The sequence below is a fragment of the Coregonus clupeaformis genome, chromosome 33 (assembly GCF_020615455.1).
Source record: "Coregonus clupeaformis isolate EN_2021a chromosome 33, ASM2061545v1, whole genome shotgun sequence".
Classification (NCBI taxonomy): Eukaryota; Metazoa; Chordata; class Actinopteri; order Salmoniformes; family Salmonidae; genus Coregonus; species Coregonus clupeaformis.
In genome coordinates, this window is record NC_059224.1 from 37567726 (window position 1) to 37580865 (window position 13140).

Genomic DNA, 13140 nt, shown 5'->3' on the forward strand with positions numbered 1-13140 from the left:
GGCACCTCCGTACCTTCAGGCTCTGATCAGTCCCTACACCCAAACGAGGGCATTGCGTTCATCCACCTCTGGCCTGCTGGCTCCCCTTCCTCTGCGGAAGCATAGTTCCCGCTCAGTCCAGTCAAAACTGTTCGCTTCTCTGGCACCCCAATGGTGGAACAAGCTCCCTCACGACGCCAGGACAGCGGAGTCACTCACCACCTTCCGGAGACATTTGAAACCCCACCTCTTTAAGGAATACCTGGGATAGGATAAAGTAATCCTTCTACCCCCCCTTACCCCTACAAAAAAAAAAAAAACACATTGTAAAAGTGGTTGTACTACTGGCTATAAGGTGAATGCACCAATTTGTAAGTCGCTCTGGATAAGAGCGTCTGCTAAATGACGTAAATGTAAAATGAGTCACCCTCAAAATTAAAGTGGAAAACCACACTACAGGCTGATCCAACTTTGATGTAATGTCCTTAAAACAAGTCAAAATGAGGCTCAGTAGTGTGTGTGGCCTCCACGTGCCTGTATGACCTCCCTACAACACCTGGGCATGCTCCTGATGAGGTGGCGGATGGTCTCCTGAGGGATCTCCTCCCAGACCTGGACTAAAGCATCCGCCAACTCCTGGACAGTCTGTGGTGCAACGTGGCGTTGGTGGATGGAGCGAGACATGATGTCCCAGATGTGCTCAATTGGATTCAGGTCTGGGGAACGGGCGGGCCAGTCCATAGCATCAATGCCTTCCTCTTGCAGGAACTGCTGACACACTCCAGCCACATGAGGTCTAGCATGGTCTTGCATTAGGAGGAACCCAGGGCCAACCGCACCAGCATATGGTCTCACAAGGGGTCTGAGGATCTCATCTCGGTACCTAATGGCAGTCAGGCTACCTCTGGCGAGCACAAGGAGGGCTGTGCGGCCCCCCAAAGAAATGCCATCCCACACCATGACTGACCCACCGCCAAACCGGTCATGCTGGAGGATGTTGCAGGCAGCAGAACGTTCTCCACGGCGTCTCCAGACTCTGTCACGTCTGTCACATGTGCTCAGTGTTAACCTGCTTTCATCTGTGAAGAGCACAGGGCGCCATTGGCGAATTTGCCAATCTTAGTGTTCTCTGGCAAATGCCAAACATCCTGCACGGTGTTGGGCTGTAAGCACAACCCCTACCTGTGGACGTCGGGCCCTCATACCACCCTCATGGAGTCTGTTTCTGACCGTTTGAGCAGACACATGCACATTTGTGGCCTGCTGGAGGTCATTTTGCAGGGCTCTGGCAGTGCTCCTCCTGCTCCTCCTTGCACAAAGGCGGCGGTAGCAGTCCTGCTGCTGGGTTATTGCCCTCCTACAGCCTCCTACATGTCTCCTGATGTAATGGCCTGTCTCCTGGTAGCGCCTCCATGCTCTGGACACTACGCTGACAGACACAGCAAACCTTCTTGCCACAGCTCGCATTGATGTGCCATCCTGGATGAGCTGCACTACCTGAGCCACTTGTGTGGGTTGTAGACTCCATCTCATGCTACCACTAGAGTGAAAGCACCGCCAGCATTCAAAAGTGACCAAAACATCAGCTAGGAAGCATAGGAACTGAGAAGAGGTCTGTGGTCACCACCTGCAAAACCAGTCCTTTATTGGGGGTGTCTTGCTAATTGCCTATAATTTCCACCTGTTGTCTATTCCATTTGCACAACAGCATGTGAAATGTATTGTCAATCAGTGTTGCTTCCTAAGTGGACAGTTTGATTTCACAGAAGTGTGATTGACTTGGAGTTACATTGTGTTGTTTAAGTGTTCCCTTTATTTTTTTGAGCAGTGTATAATAGCTAAGGGATGTTTGCCATCTTTCTCCTGGCAGATACTGACTCGCGATATGAGCTCATTGTTTTTATGATTCACTACTATTAAGGGATGGAGGAAAATCTTTACTTCATCTTTTCTTCCCTTTTTTCCCCTAGACCTCTTTCATTTTGAGTAGTAGCAGATGCTCACAATTGCATCACTTAACATTTACAGCAGAGCCATAAAATGAAGTACTTCAACACTCTTTCTCATCTGTCAAAAGAACATTAAATGGGTCCATTTCCTCCGCCTCCCTTGCTTCCAAATTGTTTTCTAGTGCTCATCTCTGAGAAACATTCTCTCCTTTACTGTACTTTTCCTTCCCGAGGCCCTTTGCTCCACAAGGAATAAGTCAATTAACTTTCCCGTCCTACAGTTTCATCTGAATGCTGTGTATAAATTAAGGATGCTGATTCTACTGTTGATCGTAGAGACCACAGTCTACTACAGTACTGTCTGTGTACAGTATGATCTGACTGTGTGTTGTGGCAACACTGCTCACCGTGGTCAGACAGAAGCACCAGGTTGACACAGTGGTGAAGGTTCTTCTGTTTCAGGCCGTCCATTAGAAATCCCAACAACTTGTCCACGTTCAGCAGGGCCTCAATCACCTGCAAACACAGTCATTCAATTCAAATAACGTTTATTTCCTCCCACATTAAAAAATACTATAGTATACTATGGTCTAAATACTGTAGTATTCCTATATTTATATACTACAGTATTTACTGTAGTGTATTTACAGACTTTACAGTAGTATTAAGTGTAGTGTTTTTGCGGACATGACTGTAGTATACTATACTCACTGTAGTGTTTTTACAGACATGACTAGTCTATTGCAGTAACACCTGCAGACTAGGGTTAGCTAAAATGGCAAAACTACCAGACTACGCCAGTTACTGTTTAATGAGGAGAACACCTCAACCAGAACATAAGACACACAGGTTCGTGACAGGCCACCTATTGAGCTGGGTCAACAGTTCTGTGCAATGCAACGGACCAGACAACACCTTAGCAAAAATATATATTTGTTTATTACAATTGTAACATCTAAAACGTTATATAGGCCCATTAAAGGGAAAAAGTACAGAGGCAGATATAAAGAACAAGCAAAGTTTATTAAAGCTTAGAGGATTAGGTTGACTTGTTTGAGACATAACACACATTAACAAAAACCGTGACAAACAATACAGTGCTTTGATGGTAGAAAAAAAACATTTAACCACTGCATTTACATAAACAATAGATATTTTTGAAATACAAATGACTTGACTTAAAGACAGTCACCTTGTTATTTTTCAGTTTTTAAAACAACTAATTGACAGAAGTCGGTTCAATTATTTGAATTTCTTTTTTTCCTTTTTCTTTTCTATGAGCTCGATGTGCAGTTTCTGTAGAGATATATCAGATCAAGCCTGAACTGTATGATGTAGTAGGGAGTTGTAGATTCCAACAGGCCAATATTCTACATAGTTTAGCGCAGAAACGTGGTAATTAACTACAGTGGCCCGTTTAAACTTGTCCGGTCTGTGTGTTTCTTTTATGCCTGTTACGGTGCCTTCAGAAAGTATTCATACCCCTTTACTTATTCTACATTTTGTTGGGTTACAGCCTGAATTCAAAATCGATTAAATATATTCTCACCCATCTACACACAATACCCCATAATAACAAAGTAAAAATATGTTTTTAGACAATTTTACAATTTCTTTGAAAATGAAATACAGAAATCTAATTTACATACTGTAAGTTTACATCTGTGGTCTGATGAGACAATTTTACTCTTTGGCCTGAATGCAAAGCACTATGTCTGGAGAAAACCATGCACAGCTCACCCGTCTAACACCATCCCTACCGTGATGCATGGCTGTGGCAGCATCATGCTATGGGGATGCTTTTCAGGGGCAGGGACTGGGAGACTGGTAAGGATAGAGGGAACAATGAATGGAGCCAAATACAGGCAAATTCTTGCAAATGACCTTAGACTGGGGCGAAGATTTAAGTTCCAACAGGACAATGACCTTTTATTTATTTATTTATTTCACCTTTATTTAACCAGGTAAACCAGTTGAGAACAAGTTCTCATTTACAACTGCGACCTGGCCAAGATAAAGCAAAGCAGTGCGATAAAAACAACAACACAGAGTTACATATGGGGTAAAACAAAACAAAGTCAAAAATACAACAGAAATACATATATATACAGTGTGTGCAAATGTAGCAAGTTATGGAGGTAAGGCAATAAATAGGCTATAGTGCAAAATAATTACAATTAGTATTAACACTGGAATGATAGATGTGCAAGAGATGATGTGCAAATAGAGATACTGGGGTACAAATGAGCAAAATAAATAACAATATAGGGATGAGGTAGTTGGGCGGGCTAATTTCAGATGGGCTGTGTACAGGTGCAGTGATCGGTAAGGTGCTCTGACAACTGATGCTTAAAGTTAGTGAGGGAGATAAGTGTCTCCAGCTTCAGAGATTTTTGCAATTTGTTCCAGTCATTGGCAGCAGAGAACTGGAAGGAATGGCGGCCAAAGGAGGTGTTGGCTTTGGGGATGACCAGTGAGATATACCTGCTGGAGCGCAGACTACGGGTGGGTGTTGCTATGGTGACCAATGAGCTAAGATAAGGCGGGGATTTGCCTAGCAGTGATTTATAGATGGCCTGGAGCCAGTGGGTTTGGCGACGAATATGTAGTGAGGACCAGCCAACAAGAGCGTACAGGTCACAGTGGTGGGTAGTATATGGGGCTTTGGAGACAAAACTGATGGCACTGTGATAGTCTACATCCAATTTGCTGAGTAGAGTGTTGGAGGCTATTTTGTAAATGACATCGCCGAAGTCAAGGATCGGTAGGATAGTCAGTTTTACGAGGGCATGTTTGGCAGCATGAGTGAAGGAGGCTTTGTTGCGAAATAGAAAACCGATTCTAGATTTAACTTTGGATTGGAGATTCTTAATGTGAGTCTGGAAGGAGAGTTTACAGTCTAACCAGACACCTAGATATTTGTAGTTGTCCACATACTCTAGGTCAGACCCGTCGAGAGTAGTGATTCTAGTCGGGTGGGCGGGTGCAAGCAGCGTTCGGTTGAAGAGCATGCATTTAGTTTTACTAGTGTTTAAGAGCAGTTGGAGGCTACTGAAGGAGTGTTGTATGGCATTGAAGCTCGTTTGGAGGTTTGTTAACACAGTGTCCAATGAAGGGTCAGATGTATACAAAATGGTGTCGTCTGCGTAGAGGTGGATCTGAGAGTCACCAGCAGCAAGAGCGACATCATTGATATACACAGAGAAAAGAGTCGGCCCAAGAATTGAACCCTGTGGCACCCCCATAGAGACTGCCATAGGTCCAGACAACAGGCCCTCCGATTTGACACATTGAACTCTATCTGAGAAGTAGTTGGTGAACCAGGCGAGGCAGTCATTTGAGAAACCAAGGCTATTTAGTCTGCCAATAAGAATGCGGTGGTTGACAGAGTCGAAAGCCTTGGCCAGGTCAATGAAAACGGCTGCACAGTACTGTCTATTATCGATCGCGGTTATAATATCATTTAGGACCTTGAGCGTGGCTGAAGTGCACCCATGACCAGCTCGGAAACCGGATTGCATAGCGGAGAAGGTACGGTGGGATTCGAAATGGTCGGTGATCTGTTTGTTGACTTGGCTTTCAAAAACTTTAGAAAGGCAGGGCAGGATGGATATGGGTCTGTAACAGTTTGGATCTAGAGTGTCACCCCCTTTGAAGAGGGGGATGACCGCGGCAGCTTTCCAATCTCTGGGGATCTCAGACGTTACGAAAGAGAGGTTGAACAGGCTAGTAATAGGGGTTGCGACAATTTCGGCGGCTAGTTTTAGAAAGAAAGGGTCCAGATTGTCTAGCCCAGATGATTTGTAGGGGTCCAGATTTTGCAGCTCTTTCAGAACATCAGCTGTCTGGATTTGTGTGAAGGAGAAGCGGGGGGGGCATGGGCAAGTTGCAGCGGAGGGTGCAGAGCTGGTGGCCGGGGTAGTGGTAGCCAGGTGGAAAGGATGGCCAGCCGTAGCAAAATGCTTATTGAAATTCTCGATTATTGTAGATTTATCGGTGGTGATAGTGTTTCCTAGCCTCAGTGCAGTGGGCAGCTGGGAGGAAGTGTCTGGGCCAAGTCAATTAGGAAGGCCTGCTCGCTGAAGTGTTTTTGGGAGCGTTTGACAGTGATGAGGGGTGGTCGTTTGACCGCGGACCCGTTACGGACGCAGGCAATAAGGCAGTGATCGCTGAGATCCTGGTTGAAGACAGCGGAGGTGTATTTAGAGGGTAAGTTAGTCAGGATACAGCTTCAGAACAAGAATATTTAAGTCCTTGAGTGGACCAGCCAGAGCCCAGACTTGAATCCCATTGAAAATGAGTGGAAAGACTTGAAGATTGCCGTTCACTGCCGCTCCCCATCTAACTTAACAGAGCTTGAGAAAATCTGCAAGGAAGAATGGGAGAAAATCCCCAAAACCAGATGTGCAAAGCTGATACAGACATATCCAAGACAACTCAAAGCTGTAATCGCCGCCAAAGGTGCTAGTACCTGAATTTCATTTTTAATACATTTGCAAACATTTCTAAAAACATGTTCTCACTTTGTCATTATGGGGTTGTGTGTGTAGATGGGTGAGAAATCAATTTAATCAATTTTGAATTCAGGCTGTAACAAAATGTGGAATAAGTCAAGAGATATGAATACTTTCTGAAGGCATTAGGTTAGTGTGGGGCAGACACCGAGAGGGAGAAAAGTATGCCTTTTTACTTTGAATAATTACTAAAATTGTGATTTTGTCAGACAGCATAGGCGGCAGCTCTTAGAATTAAAACAAATGTAATACACAACTGAATTTTTTTATTAAAAGGTAAAGTAAATCGGAATAAATGGTTAGTAAGTGATAAGCAGTAATGGCCAGTCACTACCATGATGGGACTTTTGTTATATTCTGTGGTTACAGCATTCAATCCACAATGCATAGTGCATTTAATGTAACTTATTTTTATTGAAAAAACGAAAACCGTGATTTTTTTCTGTATTTTTATCAATCGAACTGAAACGACCTCAAAAACCACTAATCACTCAGCACTAGAAAACACTGACAAAAACTTTGTTTCCTAGCCTGTCACACAATATTCTTCAGTTACCTGATTGAGCTTTAGGTGAGGGTTATGGTGATGCCCATCTACTGCGGGACTCCAGTTAAAAGACCAGGCAGAGGCAGAGATGCAGTTCAGTTTAATAATCTTTACATATTCAGGTAATGGAGATGATACATGGAAGGAAATGATTGACAGTTGTTAACATGAGACATGAGTCTTGAATTGAGACTGTTGGCTTTGTATAGAGTATGGTTTTTCTAAAAGGAGACAAAAGGTGCAAATAATAACAGGCAATAACAGCAATGAACATACATAAAATCGGCTGTTAAATGGTATTTTCCCACTAATTTATTTCATTTTGGAACATTTGTGCTTATAGCCTACTGCCGTGTGCGCATTGCTGCGCTTAATGTAAAATGTTATAAATGTGAAGAAATAGCCTAATAGTTTATCAAAATTTTTTGCTAAACGTTCTGATCCGTTGCATCAGCCTTATTGCTTTTTAAAATGTTTTTTGATGCGAGTGGTTGTATTAATTTGGGACCTACCGCATCCAACAACTGTCCCAGACTATGTTTGGAATATTTCTTCCTCGCACATAAGGAAACGTTAACCAATAGAATAGGTCAACTTTTGTACTATGGGGGATAGTAGATTGACATAGGCTAGTGCTTTTGCTGTTCGTTAGGCCTACTCATCGTTGGCTGACGAAAAGTATATTTGGACAGGTCTTCTAACATCTTCAATATGTGCCTCGGAAATCGATAAGAAGGACGCGCGCAGTTGCTAGCAACCAAAGCTTTGGTCAGTGTTTCCCTGGGCACCCGTATTAGGGGAGGACATGCAGGAAATGTATAAAAGCACCCCATGGTCATGTTCAGGTGAGAGCTTTGTACCTGGAAAGGTCCTTTGTGTGTATAGGGTGTACGGCGTCATTGCTGTTGGTTTATTTCTGTGAGTAATCATTATGTGACCTAAGAAATGTTTGGGTTGTGGTCGATTGTTCTGAATGGCATGTGTTGAATTTGACCATTAATGAGTTTATTCATGTGTAACAATATTCAAGATGTTCATCATGCAAAGCTACTGCAATACTGTCCATCTGTTTTCAGTTGGTTTGTTTGGCGAGGCTTTGTTGGTTTGAGGTCCAGACAGTTTAATGGCAGCGCCCTCCAATAAAAGGAAACGGTCTTTAAGCAAACGAATTTGTATTTGAAAAATATATATTGTTTATGTAAATGCAGCGGTTAACTGTTCTTTATTTTCTACCATCAGAAGTACAGTAGTGTTTGTCACTGTTTTTGGGCATCATCAGCTGAATCTCTGAAAGCACTTTTTGTATTTCAGAAAGCTACACTAATATATAAATATATATAGAGATACACACACACACACACACTATCGGTTAAAAGTTTTAGAACACCTACTCATTCAAGGGTTTTTCTTTATTTTAACTATTTTCTACATTGTAGAATAATAGTGAAGACATCAAAACTATGAAATAACACATATGGAATCATTTAGTAAACAAAAAGCTGTTAAACAAATCAAAATATATTTGATATATTTGAGATTCTTCAAATAGCCACCCTTTCCCTTGATGACAGCTTTGCACTCTTGGAATTCTCTCAACCAGCTTCACCTGGAATGCTGTTCCAACAGTCCTGAAGGAGTTCCCACATTGCTGAGCACTTGTTGGCTGCTTTTCCTTCACTTTGCGGTCCAACTCATCCCAAACCATCTCAATTAAGTTGAGGTCGGGGGATTGTGGAGGCCAGGTCATCCGATGCAGCACTCCATCACTCTCCCTCTTGGTCAAATAGTCCTTACACAGCCTGGAGATGTGTTGGGTCATTGTCCTGTTGAAAAACAAATGACAGTCCCACTCAGCCCAAACCAGATGGGATGGCGGATCGCCGCAGAATGCTGTGGTAGCCATGCTGGTTAAGTGTGCCTTGAATTCTAAATAAATTACAGACAGTGTCACCAGCAAAGCACCTCCACACCATAACACCTCCTCCTCCATGCTTTACGGTGGGAAATACACATGCGGAGATCATCCGTTCACCCACACTGCGTCTCACAAAGACAAAGGTGGTTGGAAACAAAATTCTCCAATTTGGACTCCAGACCAAAGGACACATTTCCACCGGTCTAATGTCCATTGCACGTGTTTCTTGGTCTAAGCAAGTCTTCTCCTTATTGGTGTCCTTTAGTAGTGGTTTCTTTGCAGCAATTCGACCATGAAGGCCTGATTCACACAGTCTCCTCTGAACAGTTGATGTTGAGATGTGTCTGCTACTTGAACTCTGTGAAGCATTTATTTGGGCTGCAATTTCTGAGGCTGCTAACTCTAATGAACTTATCCTCTGCAGCAGAGGTAACTCTGGGTCTTCCATTCCTGTGGCGGTCCTCATGAGAGCCAGTTCCATCATAGCACTTGATGGTTTTTGCAACTGCACCTGAAGAAACTTTCAAAAGTTCTTGAAATTTTCCAGATTGACTGACCTTCATGTCTTAAAGTAATGATGGACTGTCGTTTCTCTTCGCTTATTTGAGCTGTTCTTGCCATAATATGGACCTGGTCTTTTACCAAATAGGGTTATCTTCTGTATACCCCAATTGACTCAAAGGTAGGCCTTGAAATACATCCACAGGTACACCTCCAATTGACTCAAATGATGTCAATTAGCCTATCAGAAGCTTCTAAAGCCATTACATCATTTTCTGGAATTTTCCAAGCTGTTTAAAGGCACAGTCAACTTAGTGTATGTAAACTTCTGACCCACTGGAATTGTGATACAGTGAATTATAAGTGAAATAATCTGTCTGTAAACAATTGTTGGAAAAATTACTTGTGTCATGCACAAAGTAGATGTCCTAACCGACTTGTTAACAAGAAATTTGTGGAGTGGTTGAAAAACGAGTTTTAATGACTTTATGTAAACTTCCGACATAAAACTGTACATACATACAAGTACGTGGACACCCCTTCAAAATAGTTGATTCGGCTATTTCAGTCACACCCGTTGCTGACAGGTGAATAAAATCGAGCACACAACCATGCAATCTCCATAGACAAACATTGGCAGTAGAATGGACTTACTTTCAACGTGGCACCGTCATAGGATATAGGACGCCACCTTTCCAACGAGTCAGTTCGTAAAATTACTACCCTGCTAGAGCTGCCCCGGTCAACTGTAAGTGCAGTTATTGTACAAGCTCACAGAACCGGACCGCCGAGTGCTGAAGCGCGTAGCGCATAAAAATAGTCTGTCCTTGGTTGCAACAGTCACTACCAAGTTCCAAACTGCCTCTGGAAGCAACGTCAGCACAAGAACTGTTCCTCGGGAGCTTCATGAAATGGGTTTCCATGGCCAAGCAGCCGCACACAAGTTAGATCACCATGCGCAATGCCAAGTGTCGGCTGGAGTGGTGTATAGCTCGCCGCCATTGGACTCTGGAGTGAGGAATCACGCTTCACCATCAGGCAGTCCGATGGATGAATCTGGGTTTGGCGGATGCCAGGAGAACGCTACCATCTCCCCATGCATAGTGCCAACTGTAAAGTTTGGTGGAAGTGGAATAAGGGTCTGGGGCTGTTTCTCATGATTCTGGCTAGGCCCCTTAGTTCCAGTGAAGGGAAATCTTAATGCTACAGCATACAATGACATTCTAGACAATTCTGTGCTTCCAACTTTGTGGCAACAGTTTGGCGAAGGACCTTTCCTGTTTCAGCATGACAATGCCCCCATGCACAAAGCGAGGTCCATACAGAAATGGTTTGTCGAGATCGGTGTGGAAGAACTTGACTGGCCTGCACAGAGCCCTGACCTCAACCCCATCGAACACCTTTGGGATGAATTGGAACGCAGACTGCGAGCCAGGCCTAATCGGCCAACATCCGTGCCCGACCTCACTAATGCTCTTGCGGCTGAATGGAAGAAAGTCCCCGCAGCAATGTTCCCACATCTAATGGAAAGCCTTTCAGAAGAGTGGAGGCTGTTATAGCAGCAAAGGAGGAACCAACTCCATATTAATGCCCATGATTTTGGAATGAGATGTTCAACGAGCAGGTGTCCACATACTTCTGGTCATGTAGTGTATCTAGTGGAAGTAACAGATCTAAGAAGTCATTTTGGTGTACTCTTGTTAAGGCCAGGCTGAAATGACCTTTTTGCATCTACCTATCCATTTTGAGATGTGTTGGTATTTTGCTCCATTAATTACTATTTTCAAAAAGTAAACATAGAAATGTCAAACTTGATACATTTGTGTTTTCTTTTGTTTATCATACTACCATCAACATTTTAAATGGATTTTAACCACTTTAAAATGGACATCAATAATTTCAAAGCTCACTACATTAATTACACATAATTTAAAAAGCCCATTTCATAGTGTTACAAACTGGACTATATTTAGTCATTTACTTTGAAGAGATGGGTATTGGGTCTAAATAGGCGTTTGCTAGTCTAAATTCAGTGTACTTGTCTTAAACTGCCATTTCCTGAAAGTGACTCTTCCCACACGCCAACTCATTTCTCAACTTCAGATGCATCTACCTTCACCAAATTTGTGGTTATCCTTAGATATATTCTCCAGACTTGCCCAAAGGGGATTGTTGATTTGTTTTTTATTTTTTATTCTAGTTAATATGCATTCAACTATTCTAGGCTGACTTCATCCAGTGTCCAGAAATGTATTTGAGAGCTATACAAATATTGAATTAGATTGCGACATTTGCATATTTTAATGAAATATTTCATTAAGTTGTAATACAAAAAAAGTTTTATGTGTCTACATTCAACTGGTAAAAGTTGATTGTGATATGATTAAGGGAAAGAATTACCCTACGAGGGTGTGGTGCCTGGCCTTAATGTGAGTTACAAGCAAACCTAAACAAGCAAACCTAAACCTCTAAGCTTTAATGAATTTAGCTTGTTCTTTATAGCTGCCTCTGTACTGTTTTCCTTTAATGGGCTTAGAACCTGTCTAAAGTTTAATGTTACAATTGTAATAAATAAATAAATAAATAAATAAATAAATAAATAAATATTTTTGCTAAGGTGTTGTCTTGCATTGCTCAGAACTGTTGACCCAACTCAATAGCTGGCCTGTCACGAACCTGTGTGTCTATGTTCTGGTTGAGGTGTTCCCCTCGTTAAACAGTAACTGGCGTAGTCTGGTAGTTGTGCAATTTTAGCTAACCCTAGTAAGCAGGCGTTACTACAGTCATGTCTGCAAAAAACACTACAGAAGATACTACAGTAAAAAGTAAGCGAAAACACTAAAGTGAATAATGATTCAGGGGGGGTTGGTTTAAATGCTTTAGACACATTTCAGTTGAATGCATTCAGTTGTACAACTGACTAGTGAATAATATAGTATACAAATATAGTAATACTACAGTATTCAGACCATAGTATCTATAGTATTTTTTTCATGTGGGTTAGGTGTGACATGTTTGAACTAGGACCACAATGGAAATACATTTAAAACGTTTTTTTTTTGTTATTTCCGACAAATTTCTAAATGCATTTTATCCACATGTGGTTGTAATGTGTTTTAAAATAGTCAAATAAAATCAATAAATCAAGGGATACTACAGTGTGGAGTATAGTATTCTACAGTATACTACAAAATTCTATAGTAAGCACTACACGATCGTGAGGGAACATCAGAGGAAATCCCCGGCATGAGCTCCCAAGGACAGCGTTCAAATCAAAACGGCATCGACAAAGCTAGTAGCTAGCAGTAAAGCTAGCTAGCAGTCCAATCAATCAAAAAATGTGAAAGTGTAACACTACGTGATCGATGGATACTAAAGTGTGTAGTATAGCATTTACATTTGAGTCATTTAGCAGACGCTCTTATCCAGAGCGACTTACAGTTAGTGAGTGCATACATTTTTCATACTGGCCCCCCGTGGGAATCGAACCCACAACCCTGGCGTTGCAAGCGCCATGTTCTACCAACTGAGCTACACGAAGCCATGGGTATTCTCCATTATACTGCAAGATTCTATATTAATCACTATATGATCAAGGGACACTAGTGTGGAGTATAGAATTCTACAGTTTACTACAGAATTCAATAGAAATTACTATAGTATTCTTTAGTAAACTGTACTATTTTTTTATGTGGGTTGAGGGGGAACTTTTTGTGGTGATGGATACATACAAGA

At 42.1% G+C, this 13140-nt stretch overlaps 1 protein-coding gene across 4 annotated transcripts in view; it reads right to left on the bottom strand.

The window, feature by feature from the left end:
• The window catches only part of LOC121549091 (ectonucleotide pyrophosphatase/phosphodiesterase family member 1), a 62728-nt gene that overhangs the window by 27782 nt on the left and 21806 nt on the right, over positions 1–13140 (bottom strand). For all 4 annotated transcript variants that reach the window (XM_041860926.2, XM_041860924.2, XM_041860923.2 and 1 more), the window contains exon 12: positions 2336–2444. In XM_041860926.2, the coding sequence (XP_041716860.1) occupies positions 2336–2444 (109 nt within the window). The remainder of the gene's footprint in view (positions 1–2335; positions 2445–13140) is intronic.